This window comes from Camarhynchus parvulus, chromosome 3 (assembly GCF_901933205.1).
Source record: "Camarhynchus parvulus chromosome 3, STF_HiC, whole genome shotgun sequence".
Lineage (NCBI taxonomy): Eukaryota > Metazoa > Chordata > Aves > Passeriformes > Thraupidae > Camarhynchus > Camarhynchus parvulus.
The window spans coordinates 45,950,597-45,974,657 of NC_044573.1; the positions used below are offsets into that span (position 1 = coordinate 45,950,597).

The 24,061-nt window shown below is 40.9% G+C and overlaps 1 protein-coding gene across 1 annotated transcript; it reads right to left on the reverse strand.

The window, feature by feature from the left end:
• Positions 1-226: 226 nt before the first annotated feature.
• Positions 227-1,180, reverse strand: LOC115902473 (taste receptor type 2 member 9-like). Its single transcript, XM_030945999.1, has one exon. The coding sequence runs from the start codon at positions 1,178-1,180 to the stop codon at positions 227-229; it is 954 nt and encodes a 317-aa protein (XP_030801859.1).
• Positions 1,181-24,061: the final 22,881 nt, after the last annotated feature.

Here is a 24,061-nt window from a genome sequence, read left to right on the forward strand (position 1 = left end):
TAAAAAATATATATCTCAAAGTTTTAGCTAAATCTAAATATGATAATAATGTATTTAGCTCACAATAATTTAGCTCAAACTCTACAAATGAAGTTTTCATAACTTGGATGTTGAAGAGTGAACATCAGTATCATCTACACTGCCTGGAGAGCTGCATCAGAAATTAAATTACTTATTTTCTACTGTTTTCAACATTTTTCATGGACTCCATCTGTTATCACAATTCCTACTTGATGAAAAGCTCACACTTCACACAGGAGATAATCTTCAGCATTGCTTTTCCGAGCTTGGGACTACTGAAAATCAAAATAAGGGAATGAACGCCTGGAAAAGCACACAGATATATGTATAAAAGGAGTGTCATGATATTTTCTTTCTTCGTGGCATAAATTATTGTCAAGACCAAACATACAAAGTTGATGCTGTACATCACTAAGAAGGAGAGGACAGATTTCATGGCTCTGATGTGGGCATCCATGCTGAGGTCCTTCATGGAGCTTGTCTGCATGGTGCGCTTGTGTCTCCAGAGAGAAAAGAGAAGGAAAACAGCAGCAAAGGTGACTACCAGGAATGAAGCAGCAAATACGAAACCAGAGAGTAAAAAAGTAGATAAAAGATGCATATCCTTTCTGATAGTTACTTCCCAAAAATTTCCTGGGCAGGTGGAAGTGTTGTTGTTCCTCTGGAGAGTTTCAGAGAGGTCAGCGATAATGATGCTGATAGCCAAGGCTAAAATCTCTGACCCCAACAAGAACCAGGGCACCATCCTGTCAATTTTTACTTTCAGGTAGATGAAGAAGCTGTTCCTGAAATTGGCAATTTTTATGCAGTAGAAACCACAAAGACAGGCTGAGACCCACAAGTTGGAATAATTAAAAAAGGTTACCAAAGATCTAATTAGTTGACGTATGGTTGGAACATGAAGAAAATCGGGATAAATCATTGAAAGGAAGCGATATATCCATGTGAAGCACAAATATGAACACCTGGAGCATCCCAGCAGCAGCAAGATCTTCTCATTAGAGTTCAGGGTTTTCTTTTTGACCCAGGCAATGCAAAGCACACAAACAATGAAAGCATTTATCCACATGCCCACAAACACCTCCAGGGTGATGATGGCCACAGTTGTGGCCCCATAGGAAGTGACATTGAAATGCTGTGTAGGGTGACAAGCTTCCATGGTGCAAGCTGCAGAGCAGAGCTGTGCTGGCCAAGGGGGCTGTGGCAGCAGAGCCTGAGGCAGTTCAGTGGCTGCTGTTGGTGGAGTGTCAGGGATGGCAAGAGAAGCTTTATAGAGGAGCTGCTGCTGCTGCTGCCGCTGCTGCTGGGGGCGATTTTGGTGTCACTGCTGTGGGCAGCAGGGCAGGTGCAGGGATGTAAATGTGCTGGGTATCCCCTTACCCGGGGCCAGCGTCACTCTTGACTATTTGAATGTTGGTTTGGGGGGGCTGTGCTGGGTGACACAAAGAGCAGAGATGTTTTTCTGCGCTGGGGAGTGTTTTGATGTTTAGGTTGATCCCTGTTTGATCAGTGTCAGGCTTCAGGATCTGGGTTCTTCTGTCCCTTTTTCACCAATGATGATCACTCAGAGTGGGGTTTGCACTGAGCAAAGCACATCCAGGGCAGTGAGATGAGTAATTTAAGTCAGGGAATCCTATTCTCAAAAACATTCATATTGATCTGCTCTACCCTTTGTGTCTTTTCTCTTCCTAATAATCTGAGCTCAGTACAGGCCAAGGGAATCTGTAGATATTTTCTATGTAAAGTAGTTCAGGGCAGAATCTTTGTTGCCATCTGATTTTAGACACTATTTTAAGTTTTGAATCATACAGGACTAAAAATAAATAGTAAATTGCTTTTTAAATCAAATGTATCTGTCCTGTTTTACTGTCCCTGAGCTCCAAGTTGACAACATTTCAGATTACATTATAACATGCAATAAAATTTTCCAGTGGTACCTGAAAAATGCCCTGAATGTCCATAAGCCTGCTGTTTGTCTCAGCATTATCAGTTTATCTAATAAAATATTATCTTTCTACGACCTTTGCCAAAATTACTCCTGTCAGGGAGTTTCGCTAATGGCCTTCTGCTCTTTCATCCAGGCAGATATTTTTATATATGCTCCTATTTTTAATGTACACTTATTCATCTTTTCTATCTTGAATTATAGGTATTTGTAATACTTTAAAAGCAGAGCAACTGCTGTTGTTATCCTCTGCTGTGTATTTCGGATCTGAATGCTGGAGTTGTGAACCTGTAGGCATTTGACAAGTTCAGTCTTGTGTTGATTTCAAGCTCTGCAAAGGTAAACAGACTTACCTAAAAATTGGGAAGCTTCATGGGTAATTTTTTTATTAAAATTTTCGTTGGTGCCAGTTTGATATGACAGTTTTTCCAGCTCAGGAGACATTTGTTTTTGTAGGACATAAATTTCAGCACATTTCTGTGTCTGAGTTTTTCTGTGTTACAGTGGAGTTAAAACCAATGCAAGCAGATTAACAAAAGGTATTATCTGCATTTAGTGACACCAGGTAGTTCCTGTGTCTAGGAAACCAGGGTGGATCTGCCCTTGGGTATGGGAATACTGATGCACAGCAATTTTGGGCACTTCAGACAATGTGGAGTAAGAGACCAAAAGGCACCTACTGTACTTCCCAGAGTGGAAGAGCAGCAGCTTTTCCCATCACCAAGTTTTTCCCAGAATTGCAGCCAATGGAATAATGTGCATGCACTGCCCTCCAGGGAGGACCAAATGCAACTGGTGGTGGAGTCCCTCTGCTGTGGAGACAGGCTGAGAGCTGGGGCTGTTCAGCCTGGAGAAGAGAGAGCTCCAGGGAGACCTTAGAGCCTAGCACAGTGCCTAAAAGGCATCCAAGAGACCCCTTATATATATATCTATGGAAGCAAATATATGGTCTCAGAATGACTTATCTTTAGACACCTGCTTTAGGTTCTTGAGTTATTTTAAAGTTAAGGATACTAAAAACCAAGTGTTTCCCAGACAGCTTTGCTTTTGCTTCATTTTTTTGCTTCCTTTCCCACATCCACTGCCAAACATCTGGAAATATGGCCTTAGTGCTGTGTTTTGACTCTCTTTGCTTGCCTGTGAAAACAGCCTTGACATGCTGTATCTCGAGACATGCTTATTTTGCTAGTAGTATGTCCTGTTCAGCTTAGGTGTCAGCAACAATCCTTCCTAACAAAAAGTGTTAAAGAACATTCATTTATGTTAGTGAAGGATTAACGCTCTGGGGCCCTTCTTCTCTAAACAAGAAAAGATCTCTGTACTTTTTCCTCTGCAATGTTATCTCTTATGAACAGATTCCTCCTTTGATTTCTTTACAGAAAAATATATTGCTTAGCTTGAAGGGCTGACTTCTTTCAAGGACAGGCCCATTTCCTTCTCAAAACCTACTTACCCAAGCTCTCTGCCTTGTGCTGTGGGTAGGGATGTCATGGCACAAGCCCTTTTCTAACTAATTGCTGAACATAGAGGTGAAAATCGTGAAAGACTTGACTTGTAATTTCAGACATGAAAGAAATTACATGCCTAAGCTAAAGGCACTCAGGCACTCCAGGGATTTTGGTGCAGCTGCTGTGGGCAGCAGGGCAGGTGCAGGGATGTAAATGTGCTGGGTATCCCCTTACTGGGGGCCAGTGTCACTCCTGACTATTCGAATGTTGGTTTGGGGGGGCTGTGCTGGGTGACACAAAGAGCGGAGATGTTTTTCTGCGGTGGAGAGTGTTTTGATTTTGATACTGATCCCTGTTTGATCAGTGTCAGGCTTCAGGACCTGGGTTCCTCTGTCCCTTTTTTGCCTATGAAGTTCATGCAGAGCCCTGGCTGTGCTCAGCAGGTCAGGGGACTCATTGTCCTTTTCAGTCTGAGAGTCTGGGTGCTGCAACATTGAGCCCAGATGCGGGAGAAGTGGAGTTTATTTTGAGCCTTCACAGGCATAGAAATCGATGTTTGTTTTTCCAATGGCATTGCCTTAAGTGTAAAGGGATGAGCCCCAGAGTGCGCCAGGTGATGGGAGCAAGAAATCAAAGCTGCATTTTTTTACAGGTTTAATTTCGAAAATATGATGTAAAAGGGTAAAAATCAGGACAAGTCCCTGTGCCAGTGTTCCCATCTCCTCTGCATGGGAAAGTGAAGGCTTTTAATATGGCACCATGCTGAGTTTCCCCCACACTGCAGTGCCCTAAAGCTTCCTAATGAATTTGGACCCTGAAAGCTGTGAGGTTTTTCCCAGGGAATTTCTGTTAAAGTGTGGGAATCTATAAAGTTAGAGGGTTTCTATATTCTTTCTTTGGCCTGCTGCCTAGACAGCAAGTTGTTCTCATCTCTCCATTGCCATAACAATGTAATGAGACTGATGCTGGATAAATAAACAGCTGAAGACGCTTGTCAAGCTCAAGTAGCCCCGTTCCATTCATGTCTGTATATAAACTGCGGACGTACATTAAAGCACTCTCAGGCATGGAATACCCATGCATTTTCAGTACGCACAGGACCTGTCCCGTCTGGCCTTGCATATTTCCTTAGGAAATACCATTCACTTTTGAGAAGGGAAACTAAAAATTGCAAACTGGAAAACAAAGGCTAACAAACACTCTGAAATGTAGATACCATCAAAGGAATTGCAATTCAAAAAAACCCCAAAAAATCCCGAAAATTGAGAGATTTTGTATCTGAAAACGTGGTCTGTCAGGATGTAAACACCAGCGCAACAGAACAAAACAAGCCAAACCTAAGCTCACGGATGTTGCAAAAGCTAGGGAAAAAGTCAAGAAGGAAGACAAAACTTGCAGGGCAACATATGAGAGTCAGGACATGCATATTTAATAAAAAAAAAAAGAACCAAAAAATTCTTCTCCAAAGTCAAAGCTCTCAAAAGGCATTACCATATGCTTTCAAGGGCAGGGACATGCAACAAAGCTTGCCAACATTGATCCCCACTGAAAGCCAAAACAGAAAGGAAGGACTTACAAACACTCTGGAATGGAGATACCATCAAAGGAATTGCACTTTGAGGAGAAAAAAGAAAAATTGGAAATTTGGTGACTAGAAGGAAATGGACCGGGATTATGTTAGGTGCAGTGCAAAGGACCAAAAGAGGCCAAAACTAAGCTCACAGATGTTGCAAAAGCAGGGGAAATAGTCAAGGAAGAAAAAATAAATTGGAGGGGAAGTCATGAGGGCCCTGGCTTGGATATTTAAGGAAGAAAAAAAAAAAAAAAACCAAATTATTCCCTGAAGTCAAAGCCATTAAAAAGGCACGATCATATGCCATCAATTGCAGGGACATGCAGCAATGCTTGCCAACATTGATCCCCACTGAAAGCCAAAACAGAAAGGAAGGACTTACAAACACTCTGGAATGGAGATACCATCAAAGGAACTGCACTTTGAGGAGAAAAAAAGAAAATTTGGAAATTTGGTGACTAGAAGGAAATGGACCGGGATTATGTTAGGTGCAGTGCAAAGGACCAAAAGAGGCCAAAACTAAGCTCACAGATGTTGCAAAATCAGGGGAAACATCAAGGAGGAATACACAACTTGGAGGGGAAGTCATGAGGGACATGGCCTTGATAGATATAAAAAAGAAATAAAAAAAGATAAAACTATCCCCCAAAGACACAGCCATCAGAAGGCATGGTCATATGCCATCAAGTGCAGGGACATACAGCAAAGATTGCCAACACTGATCCCCACTGAAAGCCAAAACAGAAAGGAAGGACTTACAAACACTCTGGAATGGAGATACCATCAAAGGAATGGCACTTGGAGGAGAAAAAAAGAAAAAATTGGAAATTTGGTGACTAGAAGGAAATGGACCGGGATTATGTTAGGTGCAGTGCAAAGGACCAAAAGAGGTGTCGTGGGTTTACAGGAAGCAGGTTTTCTGGGAATGGAGTGGCCAGAGGCCAATAGGTGTTCAGATTTTAAATTGACACCAGGCTTGGCCCCTGAGGGTGGATGCGCCTCTGAGAACACAGGGGCTTAGAAGCAGAGCACTCCCTTGGGCTCCCTCTTTGATTTCCGGCCAGCAAAGAGGCAAGGCCTCCCCTGCCGGCTTCGAGCTGGGCGGGGGAGGAGAAAACCTGCGGCCCGGCAGAGGTAGGCCTGATCCCTCAGGATGGAAGGGTGGTGGGGGCACCAGGAGGCGTTGGGCAGCCCCCCCCCAGGAAAGACAGAGGGAGAGAGGCCCCGAGAAGATTTGGGCAGCCCCCCCCCCAGCCAGAAGACGAGAGAGAAAGCTGCTACGGGCCTGTGGCCTTGAAGTGATATCGGCCTGTGGAGAAGGAGGGGGAAGGGGGGAGTGCAGCAGGGAAGGAGCCTGGCCGCGTGCAGAAGTTTGTTAACCCCTTTCTGGACAATGAAAACCTCACAGAGCATTTGGACCTTTCCCGGAGGGGAGATGGAGTGGATGATAAAGAGGAAATGGGCAAGAGAATGGCAGTCGGAGCAGTGAGTGAGGCTGGGAGAGTAAAGAAGAGGCTGGAAAGAGATGATGGAGTAGCTGGTTGCTGGACTCTTTTTGGTACAGCCATGGACAGAACCATGCTTCCTCGCGACACAGAGGCTGCATGCAGGGGGGAGGCGATGGCTCAGAACTGAGATGAGTTCAGTTTTGGAGACCCCCCGGCCCCAGGGGGTAGACAAGTATGGGGGGGACAAGAGGTCCCGAGATGAGAGAAAACTGTGCTTTTTTTTGGAACTGGTCAAAGCACCCTTAAAAGGATAACCCTTGAAGCAGCTCTGTTCCTTGTCCAGTGGTGAGAGCGCTGGGCATGCAAGGAAGAGGTCACCATGGCCCCAAGAAGGACTCCTCTCCACTTGACGGACTGGAATTGAGTATTTACAGGGTGATGGATGAAGAGTTGAAATTTGGAAGATGTATTGGAAATGTGGTGGGGGGGAGGAGGAAATGCTTTTTGTGGAGTTTTCATTTTCCAGGGGTGTGTGTGTGTGTGTGTGTGTGTGTGTGGTTTGTTTTCCTTTTGTAGTTTAGTTAATAAACTTTTTTTTCTAAGGTAGAGGCCTGCTTTGCTTATTTCCTGGTCACATCTCACAGCAAACACCAGGGAAGTATATTTTCATGGGGGACTGGCATTGTGCCAGTGTCAAACCATGACAAGAGGCCAAAACTAAGCTCACAGATGTTGCAAAAGCAGGGGAAATACTCAAGGAAGAAGACATAAATTGAGGGGAAGTCATGAGGGACATGGATTGGATATTTAAGAAAGAAAAAAAAAAAAAAAAATAAGAAAAAAATTTCCCCGAATTCAAAGCCATCAAAAGGCATGATCATATGCCATCAAGTGCAGGGACATACAGCAAAGATTGCCAACATTGTTCGCCACTGAAAGCCAAAACAGAAAGGAAGAACTTACAAACACTCTGGAATGGAGATACCATCAAAGGAATGGCAATTGGATTAGAAAAGAAAAAAAAAAATTGGAAATTTGGTGACTAGAAGGAAATGGACCGGGATTATGTTAGGTGCAGTGCAAAGGACCAAAAGAGGCCAAAACTAAGCTCACAGATGTTGCAAAAGCAGGGGAAAACATCAAGGAGGGAGACACAACTTGCAGGGGATGATGTGAGCATCATGGCATGGATACTTTAATAAAATAAAAAAAACCCAAAAAGTCTTCCCCAAAGTCAAAGCCATCAAAAGGCATGGCATGCCAGCAAGTGCAGGGACACGCAGCAAAGCTTCTCCTCTTGGTCCCCATTGAAATCGCAAGATTCCGTTTCCCTTCCCGAAAGGAAATGAAATTTCCTTTCGGGAAGGGAAACGGAATCTTGCGAACCCAAAAAGAAAGGCTTACAAACACTCTGCAAAGGAGATAGGATCAAATGAAATGCAATTGGAAAGAACCCAAAAAAACCCCGAACATTAGGAGATGTTGTGTCTTCAAAACCTGCCTTTTGAGGAAATAAACAGCAGTGCAAAGGACAAAACCAGGCCAAAACTAAGTTCGCAAATGTTGCAAAAGCAGGGGAAAAAGTCAAGGAGGAAGACCCAATTTGGAGGGGAAGATATGAGGGACATGGCCTTGATAGATATAAAAAAGAAATAAAAAAAGATAAAGCTATTCCCCAAAGACAAAGCCATCAAAGGCATGGTCACATGCCATCAAGTGCAGGGACATGCAGCAAAGATTGCCAACATTGATCCCCACTGAAAGCCAAAACAGAAAGGAAGGACTTACAAACACTCTGGAATGGAGATACCATCAAAGGAATTGCACTTTGAGGAGAAAAAAAGAAAAATTGGAAATTTGGTGACTAGAAGGAAATGGACCGGGATTATGTTAGGTGCAGTGCAAAGGGCCAAAAGAGGCCAAAACTAAGCTCACAGATGTTGCAAAATCAGGGGAAACATCAAGGAGGAATACACAACTTGGAGGGGAAGTCATGAGGGACATGGCCTTGATAGATATAAAAAAGAAATAAAAAAAGATAAAACTATCCCCCAAAGACACAGCCATCAGAAGGCATGGTCATATGCCATCAAGTGCAGGGACATACAGCATAGCTTCCAACATTGATCCCCACTGAAAGCCAAAACAGAAAGGAAGGACTTACAAACACTCTGGAATGGAGATACCATCAAAGGAATGGCAATTGGATTAGAAAAAAAAAAAAAATTGGAAATTTAGTGACTAGAAGGAAATGGACCGGGATTATGTTAGGTGCAGTGCAAAGGACCAAAAGAGGCCAAAACTAAGCTCACAGATGTTGCAAAAGCAGGGGAAATAGTCAAGGAAGAAAAAATAAATTGGAGGGGAAGTCATGAGGGCCCTGGCTTGGATATTTAAGGAAGAAAAAAAAAAAAAACAAATTATTCCCTGAAGTGAAAACCATTAAAAAGGCATGATCATATGCCATCAAGTGCAGGGACATGCAGCAATGCTTGCCAACCTTGATCCCCACTGAAAGCCAAAACAGAAAGGAAGGACTTACAAACACTCTGGAATGGAGATACCATCAAAGGAATGGCACTTGGAGGAGAAAAAAAGAAAAAAATTGGAAATTTGGTGACTAGAAGGAAATGGACCGGGATTATGTTAGGTGCAGTGCAAAGGACCAAAAGAGGCCAAAACTAAGCTCACAGATGTTGCAAAAGCAGGGGAAAACATCAAGGAGGGAGACACAACTTGCAGGGGATGATGTGAGCGTCATGGCATGGATACTTTAATAAAATAAAAAAACCCAAAAAGTCTTCCCCAAAGTCAAAGCCATCAAAAGGCATGGCATGCCAGCAAGTGCAGGGACACGCAGCAAAGCTTCTCCTCTTGCTCCCCATTGAAATCGCAAGATTCCGTTTCCCTTCCCGAAAGGAAATGAAATTTCCTTTCGGGAAGGGAAACGGAATCTTGCGAACCCAAAAAGAAAGGCTTACAAACACTCTGCAAAGGAGATAGGATCAAATGAAATGCAATTGGAAAAAACCCAAAAAAACCCCGAAAATTAGGAGATGTTGTGTCTCCAAAACCTGCCTTTTGAGGAAATAAACAGCAGTGCAAAGGACAAAACCAGGGCAAAACTAAGTTCGCAGATGTTGCAAAAGCAGGGGAAAAAGTCAAGGAGGAAGACCCAATTTGGAGGGGAAGATATGAGGGACATGGCCTTGATAGATATAAAAAAGAAATAAAAAACGATAAAGCTATTCCCCAAAGACAAAGCCATCAGAAGGCATGGTTATATGCCATCAAGTGCAGGGACATATAGCAAAGATTACCAACATTGATCCCTACTGAAAGCCAAAACAGAAAGGAAGGACTTACAAACACTCTGGAATGGAGATACCATCAAAGGAATTGCACGTGGAGGAGAAAAAAAGAAAAATTGGAAATTTGGTGACTAGAAGGAAATGGACCAGGATTATGTTAGGTGCAGTGCAAAGGACCAAAAGAGGCCAAAACTAAGCTCACAGATGTTGCAAAAACAGGGGAAATAGTCAAGGAAGATGACATAAATTGCAGGGGAAGTCATGAGGGCCCTGGCTTGGATATTTAAGGAAGAAAAAAAAAAAAAACAAATTATTCCCTGAAGTCAAAGCCATTAAAAAGGCATGATCATATGCCATCAAGTGCAGGGACATGCAGCAATGCTTGCCAACACTGATCCCCACTGAAAGCCAAAACAGAAAGGAAGGACTTACAAACACTCTGGAATGGAGATACCATCAAAGGAATTGCACTTTGAGGAGAAAAAAAAAAATTGGAAATTTGGTGACTAGAAGGAAATGGACCGGGATTATGTTAGGTGCAGTGCAAAGGACCTAAACAGTCCAAAACTAAGCTCACAGATGTTGCAAAAGCAGGGGAAACAGTCAAGAAAGAAGACATAAATTGGAGGGGAAGTCATGAGGGACATGGCTTTGATATTTAAGAAAGAAAAAAAAAAAGAAAAAATTATTCCCCGAAGTCAAAGCCATCAAAAGGCATGATCATATTCCATCAAGTGCAGGGACACGCAGCAAAGATTGCCAACACTGATCCCCACTGAAAGCCAAAACAGAAAGGAAGGACTTACAAACACTCTGGAATGGAGATACCATCAAAGGAATTGCACTTGGAGGAGAGAAAAAAGAAAAATTGGAAATTTGGTGACTAAAACGAAATGGACCAGGATTATGTTAGGTGCGGTGCAAAGGACCAAAAGAGGCCAAAACTAAGCTCACAGATGTTGCAAAAGCAGGGGAAATAGTCAAGGAAGAAGACATAAATTGCAGGGGAAGTCATGAGGGACATGGCTTGGATATTTAAGAAAGAAAAAAAAAATAAGAAAAAAATTTCCCCGAATTCAAAGCCATCGAAAGGCATGATCATATGCCATCAAGTGCACGAACATACACAAAGATTGCCAACATTGTTCGCCACTGAAAGCCAAAACAGAAAGGAAGGACTTACAAACACTCTGGAACGGAGATACCATCAAAGGAATGGCAATTGGATTAGAAAAGAAAAAAAAAATTGGAAATTTGGTGACTAGAAGGAAATGGACCGGGATTATGTTAGGTGCAGTGCAAAGGACCAAAAGAGGCCAAAACTAAGCTCACAGATGTTGCAAAAGCAGGGGAAAACATCAGGGAGGAAGACCCAATTTGGAGGGGAAGATATGAGGGACATGGCCGTGATAGATATAAAAAAAAAAAAAAGATAAAATTATCACCCAAAGACAAACCCATCAAAAGGCATGGCCATATGCCATCAAGTGCAGGGACACGCAGCATAGCTTGCCAACATTGATCCCCACTGAAAGCCAAAACAGAAAGGAAGGACTTACAAACACTCTGGAATGGAGATACCATCAAAGGAATGGCACTTGGAGGAGAAAAAAGGAAAAAATTGGAAATTTGGTGACTAGAAGGAAATGGAACGGGATTATGTTAGGTGCAGTGCAAAGGACCAAAAGAGGCCAAAACTAAGCTCACAGATGTTGCAAATGCAGGGGAAATAGTCAAGGAGGAAGACACAACTTGGAGGTGAAGTCATGAGGACCCTGGCTTGGATATTTAAGGAAGAAAAAAAAAACAAATTATTCCCTGAAGTCAAAGGCATTAAGAAGGCATGATCATATGCCATCAAGTGCAGGGACATGCAGCAATGCTTGCCAACCTTGATCCCCACTGAAAGCCAAAACAGAAAGGAAGGACTTACAAACACTCTGGAATGGAGATACCATCAAAGGAATTGCACTTTGAGGAGACAAAAAAGAAAAATTGGAAATTTGGTGACTAGAAGGAAATGGACCGGGATTATGTTAGGTGCAGTGCAAAGGACCAAAAGAGGCCAAAACTAAGCTCACAGATGTTGCAAAAGCAGGGGAAATAGTCAAGGAAGAAGACATAAATTGGAGGGGAAGTCATGAGGGACATGGCTTGGATATCTAAGAAAGAAAAATAAAAAAGAAAAAAATTTCCCCGAACTCAAAGCCATCAAAAGGCATGATCATATGCCATCAAGTGCAGGGACATACAGCAAAGATTGCCAACATTGTTCGCCACTGAAAGCCAAAACAGAAAAGAAGGACTTACAAACACTCTGGAATGGAGATACCATCAAAGGAATGGCAATTGGATTAGAAAAAAAAAAAAATTGGAAATTTGGTGACTAGAAGGAAATGGACCGGGATTATGTTAGGTGCAGTGCAAAGGACCAAAAGAGGCCAAAACTAAGCTCACAGATGTTGCAAAAGCAGGGGAAAACATCAAGGAGGGAGACACAACTTGCAGGGGATGATGTGAGCATCATGGCATGGATACTTTAATAAAATAAATAAAACCCAAAAAGTCTTCCCCAAAGTCAAAGCCATCAAAAGGCATGGCATGCCAGCAAGTGCAGGGACACGCAGCAAAGCTTCTCCTCTTGGTCCCCATTGAAATCGCAAGATTCCGTTTCCCTTCCCGAAAGGAAATGAAATTTCCTTTCGGGAAGGGAAACGGAATCTTGCGAACCCAAAAAGAAAGGCTTACAAACACTCTGCAAAGGAGATAGGATCAAATGAAATGCAATTGGAAAAAACCCAAAAAACCCCGAACATTAGGAGATGTTGTGTCTTCAAAACCTGCCCTTTGAGGAAATAAACAGCAGTGCAAAGGACAAAACCAGGGCAAAACTAAGCTCGCAGATGTTGCAAAAGCAGGGGAAAAAGTCAAGGAGGAAGACCCAATTTGGAGGGGAAGATATGAGGGACATGGCCTTGATAGATACAAAAAAAAATAAAAAAAGATAAAGCTATTCCCCAAAGACAAAGCCATCAAAAGGCATGGTCATATGCAATCAAGTGCAGGGACACGCAGCAAAGATTACCAACACTGATCCCCGCTGAAAGCCAAAACAGAAAGGAAGGACTTACAAACACTCTGGAATGGAGATACCATCAAAGGAATGGCACTTGGAGGAGAAAAAAAGGAAAAAATTGGAAATTTGGTGACTAGAAGGAAATGGACCTGGATTATGTTAGGTGCAGTGCAAAGGACCAAAAGAGGCCAAATCTAAGCTCACAGATGTTACAAAAGCAGGGGAAACAGTCAAGAAAGAAGACATAAATTGGAGGGGAAGTCATGAGGGACATGGCTTCGATATTTAAGAATGAAAAATAAATATGAAAAAATTTCCCCGAAGTCAAAGCCATCAAAAGGCATGGTCATATGCCATCAAGTGCAGGGACATGCAGTAAAGATTGCCAACATTGTTCTCCCCTGAAAGCCAAAACAGAAAGGAAGGACTTACAAACACTCTGGAATGGAGATACCATCAAAGGAATTGCACTTGGAGGAGAAAAAATAAAAAAAAATTGGAAATTTGGTGACTAGAAGGAAATGGACCGGGATTATGTTAGGTGCAGTGCAAAGGACCAAAAGAGGCCAAAACTAAGCTCACAGATGTTGCAAAAACAGGGGAAATAGTCAAGGAGGAAGACATAACTTCGAGGGGAAGTCATGAGGGTCATGGCTTGGATATTTAAGAAAGAAAAAAAGAAAGATAAAACTATTCCCCAAGTCAAAGCCATCAAAAGGCATGGTCACATGCCATCAAGCGCAGGGACATGCAGCAAAGATTGCCAACACAATGCTTCCTTGCAATCTGGCATAGATTACTGTGGGGAAATTTTCTGCTTTTGTCTAAACCAGATTTGTTTGTTTAATTATTCTCACACTAGCACATTTTCCGTCATTTGCCTGCAGGCAGGCTACCTCTTGATAGAGCCTGCGTGCCACACTTGGCTCTTTCATCACAACGGGAGCAGAGATTGTTCTGCACTTCTGAGAGCCACCTCAACCTGTTTTTCACGTTGAGGTTAGAAGCCCGGCAAGAGACATCAGGGGTAAAGTGTTGCCACAAGATGTTTGGACATGCCTTCTTTAAAGCCACTAGTTAACACTGAGATTTGCTGCACTTTTTTCTCCTTGCTTCACACTCACAAACTTTTGGCTCTGCCTATGCCTATGCAGAAAGAGAAGTTTTCTTTCAGAAGCATTACAGACAATTTACAGTTCATGCAAAAATATTTTTTGTTACAATTCTTCAAGGCTAAAACCATCTTAATTTAGCAGTCTGGAAAATTACAATTTGATCTTTAGTGTTGATAAGTAGCTGGCACTCTGTCTTAAGTAGGAGGTGTCAGCTGGGGACTTAGCTGCTTGAAATTTGAGCATTACTTGGACCCAAATAAAAGTGTATTTGCAAAAACTGACACAATTACTAAAACTAACACAATTACTTCTCATCAAGCTAAGGTGCTTGAATTATTTCCAGTGCTTTGACTGCAGGCCAAATCAAAACACTTTACAAAGGAATCATGATGCATTAATGACTTAATCTGCATAGTGTTTAGCAGCTTGAAGGTCAAATATATTCATGAGAACATATAATCTTATGTGTGTCTGGTGAATGAAAAAGAAAAAAGTTATCTATTAGAGAAGAACAGGATCAGAATATTGAAAAAAAATATTACACGCTTTTACATGGGTATTACAGATGTTATTCCAGTGACAGATGTCTGCAAAGCAGTTTCAAGAACACTCATGAAAACTAAAGGATATACTTCAGCCATCAGAATTTAAATAGGTACTATGCTGCCATATGGCATAGATGTTTTCAAAGCAAATACAAGGGTTTTTTTCTTTTCTGAGAGAGCAGATGGCAAAGAGGTTGGTATCTAGAAGCTGTCACACCTAGATCATCAGTATCAGTCAGTTGCATGGGAGAGCAGGTGATTTTAATCTGGTAGCTTTTCAGTAGTTTATACAAATAATGTGTGCATTTATTTCCCAAACAAAGACAAACATATATAGTAAGATTCTTGTGATAAACTAAACATGGGTTTTGTGCAGTATTGACAAGTCACAATTTGATGCACTAGAAATGTGAACCATCCCTTTTCACAAGTGATCCTTCTATCTCCAGGGACTTACCAGTAACACTTGTAATGTACAAGCCATCCTGAGACCTGGGAGAGCCCAGACTCTAGCACTGCTCACCAAACACCTTGCAAAAGCATTACAGCCACCAAAATGCCTTTTATGTTGCTAGAGCTGATGAGAAAGAATTAATAGAAACATAGGTTATCACCCAAACAGATGATAAATGCTGTATTTGTGGTTTGTCTCCTATTAAAGGATGCAGAACAAGCTTCCATGAACAGAAGTTCCATGGCAAGGTGAGAGCAGACCTCAGTGAAGTTGTTAAAACATGCCATCATTTGTAATTTAGGTCAGAGCTGTAGGGAAGTGAGTTCCCCCAGCTGTCCCCACTCTATGTGCTGGTTTGCATCACAGAGTGCAAATACACTGGAGCTTTGTCAGGAGGTTTTTGCTGTGTCTCAGTGGGAAGGGGAACTTCTTTTCTCCCAGTGGCAGGAACATGGCAGTTCAATATAGACCAATGGCAACTGGATCAAGAAAACTCCAGTGGTTACATTTTGGCAAATTTGTGTTTCCAGTCGAATATCTATTACCAGAAAATTTAAGCAGAAAATATGGCAGAGCCTTGAGATTTTCATAAATTAAAAAAACCATACCAAACCAAACCAAAACAAAAAACATTAAATCAATAGTAGACACAGTAATTGTGACAATCATCAGACAAAAATCTCAATTCCTTTTTTTTCCTTCTTGAAACCAAATATGTTTTCTGATGTTTCCTTTTCAGTTTTGGATTAGGCTTTTCTGAATTTGCTACTTGACATGAGCAAAAATTATGCAAGAAAAAAAGAAAGAAAAATACACAACACAGAAAAGCATACCAATCTTTTTTAAAAGTTTTTTTTCCTTGATTAAAACAAAATCTGATCCAATCTGTTTCTGACTATCTTCTAACAAGCTGCTACATTTCCTTTCATTTAATTTAATTACAGTTATTTTTTATTAACACATTGGAGAAGTTTCATGACTTCCTATTTGGGTGCTCTACCTAAAATGCACACAGATAATCAATTGCAGTTTGTCACAAGAACTGGGGATGGAGCAACATTTTATTAGTCCCTAACTCCCCTTTCTGATTGCAATGGAACAGTGGTCATGTCACTGCTTCTGTTGCCAGTTGGCCACACAACTACAAAAGCTAACAAGGGATACAGGTTCCCATCTAAAAAACCCACTGAATACATTGTTATTGCCAGAATAAATTTGATTGCAAGTATTACAAATAACCAGAATACAGAGAAAAATAAACAAACCTGTGATATGGCCAAACCATCATTTGAGCCTTTTTACTCAGCACTCATTTAGAAAGAGAAAGTAATCAAGTGCCTCTCAGGAGGAGTTTTACCAATTCCTTGTTTTCCCTTTTATTTTTACTTCATCCACTACAATATATTCTTATTCATTCTAAAAGGTCCTTCATATTTTCAGTTTTGTTGTGTTCTCCATTATATCCCATAATTTTATTTTCTGATGGTCTATTTATAAATTTAATCAAACACACACAAATAGTTACTGTAGATAATGCAGTTGAACTTCATTAAAAAACTGCAGGAAATTATAATGGCATTGTAGTGTACCAGAGTGGAAAGACATTCACTGCTGCTCTGTATTGCTGCTTTTCTGAAAACATACTTATTATCCACAAGTACATCCTAAAAAATATCATATCTAATAATTGTATATGGGTTTATGTCACACTGGCCATTTAGCTGTTTACATCTTTAAATTCAACCTTGTACTTGGACTAAGCTCTGCATCTAAATTAATCGTCTTGAGGCCTCAGTAACCATTCTGCTTCCTTTAAATCATATCACTTATTGCTAAACTTCCATACTACTACAGAAGTTTATCCAAGAATTGTTCAATAGACTGAATCGTGGCTAAAAGATATAATGCTTGTAAAAACACTTTTATGGCCTTACAAAGCCATTTAATACACTGCAATAAATATTTGGTGAATTTACCATACAGTCATTCAATGAAAGCCTCATATTCTAATCTTTTGAGGTAGATATTCTGTCACAAGTAGAAATACTCTTCAACGTGTTGGACACTAATGATAGATCACATCATGAGAGGAGGCCCTGCCTTCTCCCTTTTGCTTGGAAAGGAACCAGGGCCAGTTGTGGGCAAGATCTCTGTCTGTGGAACAAAGCCTGAGGGCACAAATGTCTAAGTGGCCATTTTCTCTGCTTGCACCCAAGGCTGCTGTGCACAGAATGGACACACAGGGTATTAAAACTCATAGCTGATGTCTGAAACATTGCAAGAAAATTGAGCCCAGCTGAGCAACTTTACAGCCTTCCACAATTCTTCTCTGAAAAATTCAAACCTCTTCTTCAATACAGAAAAAAACCTCAGCTTTCCTTGATGGGAAAAGAAAAACCTTTGTCTAAAGAATTCTTTGTAATGAGTTCATTTGAAACAAGATAATCTCAAACTACAGCCCCATCTGTCCATTGCATGAGGATGATAGCTGTCTGTGAACGACCAAATTACATTTGTGCAGGACTGTTGTGCCTGTAAGACACAGCAGTCTCACAGGTGTCCTAACAGCCCTTCTGGACATGTTTCTATCAAAGCAGCAAAGTTCAGATGCTGCTGCAATTCCCATGGCTTAGTCTTTACACCTGCACTGAGGGATATTTTTTTCTCCATTTTCCACGTAGGTCAAGTCAGGAGACAGCAGAAATCTTACCTGCAACAAACTCAGCTTTCTGTTCACCTGAAGAGCCAAAACCCCATGAGTGGGCAGGGCAAACAAACATGACGTTCGACGGTGTTGGGGCAAAGAGGAAGCTGTCAGGTCAGCCGGGACCTGAAAGATCATGAAAGCTACAAATCTGCTGAGCATCACTAGCAGCTACTTTAACTGAACAAGCCAAATAGAGAACTAGGGGTTATTGATAATACAGCCCAGTGCAAACTGGGTGATGCTGACCACACTGACTCTTGCAGCCCTGGAGGTTTCTCACCTGCAGCCCAGGAGCCTGGGAAGACTCCAAAACTCTTTATGTTTGTACCAATATTAGGGGCCACTTCTGTGTTAAATATGCAGAAACCACAATATTGCTTTTCTCTGAATTGGAACTTTGCCCCTCAAATACTGACTTTTTAAGAGTGACCACCAAATTCTGTCTCTTTCTTCATAAGAGATAACAGGGTAAGACTGCTGAGCAACTGACTGTCTTTCCTGGCTCTGTCCAATTAAAATCTCATTTGCAGTACTTTTATTAATAGATTTTTCCCACTTTATGCAGGTTTGGAGGGTATTAGAGTATTCAAGTGAAATATTAGAAGAGAAATCTGAACATACCTTTCAGTGAAGAGTACAGATGCATTATTCATTCAAATTTATCAAATTAGGCAGTGAAATTACAATATCTTCCAGGAACTAAATATATGGTCCAGACTGTTTGTTAATTAGTGACCATTTGTCCTTATTCTTCAGTGCGCTGTGCAATGTTCAGCATAAAATTAGAAGACTTGTCTTTCAAAGAAATCCAGCCATTTGATTTACTTTATAAAATGGCCTAAAAGGAGACAAATTTTACAAGACTTTCCCATAATTTTTGATTAAATGAAGTAGAAAAGCATAATTTTTGGAGTATATAATACCTATTTCATATATACCTACTGCTCTGGTTGGATCTGACAAGAAAAGATCTCTATAAATCAACAATACAAGAGTGACATTTAGAAACAGTAAATCTGAAAGAGAACTATGTTGCTGTTCTATTAACGAGCTATACTAGCTGCCAACTCCTACAAAAACTGGAAAGTTGCCACTCCACATGCTTGGTATCATACTGGCATTGAAACGACTTATATTACTGTTAGGAAGATCATTGGAAGTGTCTCCTCTCTCTGTATTTAACTGTGTATGAGACCAGCAACAGCAACCATGAGACCACACTGATCTCCTAAGACCCTTTGGAAATACAAAACAGATATCAAAGGTAAAAGCTGAAAGAAATTTAAAAATCATGTGGTGAAGCTCACAGAAATAAATTAGGAAGGCAGTCCTGACCCAAGTAGCAAAATTTCCATAATGAACAGGCTGCTTAAGTCTTTGTTTGCCCATGACTTAATCTGGCATGGGAATAACTCTCCTTTTGAGGTAACTGTGCCTTCAAACTACAAAAGATAGTTACAGCTTTGTCATGATGCAGTGATCTTCTGGAACTGAGCAATATCCTTTGAGCATTTGGGAAATATCTGATTCATAGTTATCATATTAGACTTTTTTATGTTATGTGCATGAAAAACTCAACTCCAAATTAAAGATGTCCATGTACAGCAAAATGAAACAGGGATTAAAATAATCTCCTTCACTACTATCCACCTCCCTTTTTATGTTCCCCATGGTGCTTGAGAAAATGACTCAAAGCCGAATATTTCTGTGGGCTTTGCTGGTGATCAGACTGTTCTTCTCCAAGATTCCAAGCTTGACAGCTGCTTATGGTGCCATCCCTTCATTTGCTCTCTTGGCAATCTGCTCTGCCTTGTAACATCCTGAGGAAGAAAGGAGGAAGGAAATGAGAAATTACTCATGACTGTGGGCTAAAGAAGCAATAGCAATCATGAAGTGCTTTTGCATGATCGATCTATTAGACGCTTCTGTTAGCAGATTTCACTTATGGAAGGTCTACTTGGGTCAGAACTTCTCCCAGCCCATCTTGTGAAACCCTTCTGAAGGCAAAAAGGTTGCAGAGATGTAATTCTGCTCAGAGAAGACCCCTTTCTTTCTTGACTGTGAGTGATTTTTACTACCTCTCTCAGTCCTCATGCTACTGAAGTGTTTGTTGAAAAATAATTTTCCACTGAGGTTACACAGATCTTGTTCACCACATTTGCATTCTCACTGGCATTGGCCAGAATGTGATAATTCTGTTTGATGACAAATGCAGAGATTTTGATTCTAGAGTGAAGCCAGAAGAAAAGATATGCCTGAAGATATGTTTGGAGTGTTGTGGGGGAGCAGGAGGAAAGGCAGGATAGTGAGAGTGATCATTAGTGCTGTCTGAGTGCAGTCATTGACATTGAAACCAGAGCAGTCTCTTGGATGTCAGATTCAGAGTTCAGATTTAAAACAAAATACCTTGGCTCTGTCAGTGGAGGGGTAGAAGAAGGGGAGAAGGGGGCATGCCTGCTCTCACTATAGAACACTGATTGCATCCTGTCTCCTGCTGCTCCTAGCCTCACACTAACCACTCAGTCTCCTGCTCTCCCCAGCAAAATCTCCTCAAAAGATTTTGTTGAAAGGCTCCCTGTCATTTCTTGTTGTTCTTGATGTAATTTCTTCAATGCCATATCCTGATCTGGCACTGGGATGGGTGGTGCCAGGTCATTTCTTTGTCATCAGGGGAACATAGTCTTATGAAATCTCATGCCAATATCATATTGCTTATTTTTAGCTCTGCTACATAAGAAAAGCACAGAGGAGTTGGTGCTGTCAGTTCTGTGAGATTCATGCATGGTCACCAGTTTAACAACTTTATTTTTACCTACCCAGGGGATCACATGAAATCATGATAAAATCATTTTTCCCATCTTCTCTTTCTTTTACTTAGCTGTGAGATTTCTGTGCTGCAACAGATATATGAGCAGCAGAGGAGAGGAGAGAGTGAAGGAGAGGACAGGTGTGTGCTAAAGGACAAAGTTTCATGGACGCTGCTCTACACAGTACTCCCACTCCTTAACTGTCCAGGTGCCCTTCCCCCTCTCGGTGCTGGCTGCAGATCTGCCATGGAGTTCATTTGTAGAGAAACCATGCCAAATTTCCTCTTTCATGGAGGCTGCCGTGGCTTTGTTTGGTACACTGGCAATATAAAGGACCTTGGAAGTGTGTGTGAGTATAAATGACACCCTTTAAGGCCTCTCTACACTGTATAAAAAAGCTTAAGTGTAAATTAGAAACAGATGTAACTGTTTTCCAAAAGATACAGTATCACCTCCAGTAATGGCATGTGAAAAATCCTTGCACTTATTTTTATTACTTAGATTTGAAGTAGTAGGAAAATGATAAAATTATAAAAGTCAGGGGGTTGTGTTTCTTCAATGCTTAATAATTTACAGAATGATGAGTTTACTGTGATTCAAGGCAGCTTCTTGCTGATGATACTTCAGGCTACCTATCTTTGTGTCCTCCAGATTATTTTTTTTTTTATTATTAATGTTAGGTCAACTTCTAAGCAATGTTCTTTGCTGTAGGCACAAACTCTTCTGGAAATGAAAGTGTTTCATTTCCAGGATGAGAAGATAAGCCAGATAATGCTGCAAAGGAGCCATCCAATCCTGGACCTATACACACTCTGCCACATGAACTCAGGACTTACTCTCCATCCCCAGCAGCATCACCATCCCATCCTCACACATCCCCAGAATAACAGCAAAGCTGCCTGCTCCTCTGAGGGACAGCCACAATTCCCCAGCAGTGTGGCCTCAGCATCCTTGTCCTGCTGGGATGTTCAGCAGTCTGGTGCTGCTGCCCTGGAATTTCTGAGCACGTTTGTCTGTGTGTTGTCCTTGGTAATGTTTCCATAGATGCCTCTGGCATGCTGCTGCTCCCCACTGGGAAGGGACTGTCCTTGCTGAGGTATTTTCTGAAAATTGTCTGAATTGCTAGCCTGACTCCATTCCTGTTTAGTGATAAATCTTACATACTTTCCAGGACAGAAAGATACTTTTTTAGAAAGTATCTCTATCTAGAAGATTCCTTTTATTCATGTCAAATGGCTGTGGGTCACATTTACTGTCTCCCCAGCTGAAAGAAAACTAACTGCTGCCAGCATTTTGGTCTAGACGTTTTGCTTTGGTTCAGATGGATCCTACATTTTCTTCCTCAGAGTTCACCTTTTAATCTTCTCATCTAATATTCTGTTCTTCCTGTGTGTGGAAATAAAATTCCAAATATAAGTAATCGGGGTTCCAGCCAAAGCTTTTCCAGAGTAATCTGAAAACTCATTAAAATTTCTGAAGATTTTCTTCTAAAACCTTTCTGCATTTTTACTAAATTAGCTTGCTTTGCAATGTCTTTACAGGCTTTGTCTGTGACCAAATCCTCCTGCTTATTTGGTTCAGCAGCTCTGGCCTCAAAATACTTGACTTGAAATCCATGAGCTCTATGTACAAGTCAAACAGTCAGAAATACAGCACCTTCCCCAGTAATCTAAATAGCTGTAAAAACTGGAAATGGTTTTACACCCACACAGTTCCACTGAATATTCTTAGCTCACTCTGTATCCTCAATAGAGCTAGGTTTGAGACCAACATTTGGAAGCAGTGTGGTGATTCAGGAGATTTAAAAATTCTATTTCTCAACTAAATGTAAGTCCCATCAGCTCCTTTATTCCTAAACTGTTTTTGAACTAGCTTGAATCCCAAGCCATCTGTTGGGCAGCTCCTCTGGTTCCCAATGTGCATCATTGTCTAGAGATCCCAATCTGTTCCAGAGACTGTGGGAAAAAGCTTATACACTGTAGTCATCTGTCTTGTCTGATGTGGGAGGCCAGATGCAGGTAGGAAAGTAAACATCCTTTCTGAGCCAACAGAACTAGAGATGTCTATCAGTTTACTTGTTGAAATCTCTATTTGCTTCAGAAGGAGATTCATTATGTCATTTTTTCTGACTTTGTAGAATGAATCCCAAGGTGTTTTGTCGCATAGTGGAATTTTTGGGTTGTTCCCACTTTTCAGCTATGACATCTTGAGGGAGTGTACTTTTCTAATCAAGGATGACAGACATCCACTAGGACAATCTAATTAATTTATGACTTGTCTTTGACAAGTAGTTTTTATTGGTTGATCTCCACTGGTACCCAGAGGTGTCAGATGAAACTAAGGCAGTAGCCACTTTTTTTTATTATACTTGCCATGAAAACATTTCCATTTGGATGTTCTCCCAGTCCCAGAAAGGAAGTTCTAGAACTCATAGAACAATTTTCTAGTTTGCCCTGGGGAAAAACAAAACCTCCCTTCTGTCAGTGGTCTGGTTTTTAACTTTTATATTGTTTTTCACCTAAATGACTGCAGTTGAGTTCAGGGCAGTACACTTAATCCACAACCAAATATTATTTTGTCTACTAATACATCTACTCACATCTTTCCTGACAGAATAAGGTTAGCTTGCTCCCACTGATCCTGGTTATTTTATTTTGCTCATCCTTGCACCTATTAGTTGCTGAATATTCTGCCTGGCATTTTGATACCCTAACACTGAAGCAGAAAAGAAAGGGAAAGGCAGAATTAAGGGAGGAGAGGACAGATTTTCAGCTGTGTCTACTCTGAGCTCTCAACACTGAAGCAACTCCTCCAGTGTGTTACTAATATCAGCTTTCCCAAGTGAAATGAGGATTTTATAATAATATGCAGGTACCATATGCCACTAGAAGGTATTTCAAATTATGCGGCTTCACAATTAAAAAACACCCAACACAATGTGGCTACAATATGCAACTGATCACAATACAGCAAAAATCAAATATTTCTGCAAAAATGGACATTTTCATCTCCTGCTGGGAGTATGATTATGCCTTTTCAATATGCTAATCTGAATCACACAAAGTTGACCTTGCAAAAGGCTTTCAACAATTTTTTCTTTAGTCATTTAGAAATATGCCTTACTAATTTTGTCTAGGTTATGCAAAAACAACCAACAGACATTCATTAAAGCTTTTATTTGAAAGGTGTTTGGGGTTTTTTTAAACTATTTGCTAAAACTGAGAGAATATAGGAAGTTTTATCTACTGCCCAAATAGAAGTTTGGGACAAAATCTTGCTTCACCTTATGCATCCACTAACTGCTTATATCTGTATCTGCCGTTTTCTATCCTAAATTTGTCCATCTGCATCAGCATTTTCCCTATTTCCTCCTTTATTTTCTTCACATGTCCTCTAATGTGCTGTATTATGTGGATGTTCTTCTGCCACTGAGTATTCTGTTCTATTATTTTCTCTTTTCCTGTCTTTCTGTGGCCAGTTTTCCCTTTACCCTTTCCCATGTACTATTATGGATATATATACACATACACTCCCTACACAGCATCAGAATTAGTTATGAGGCAGAAGAAAGGGAAGCAGAGAGATCTGCTTTTTTTTGTCTCTTTTGTTTC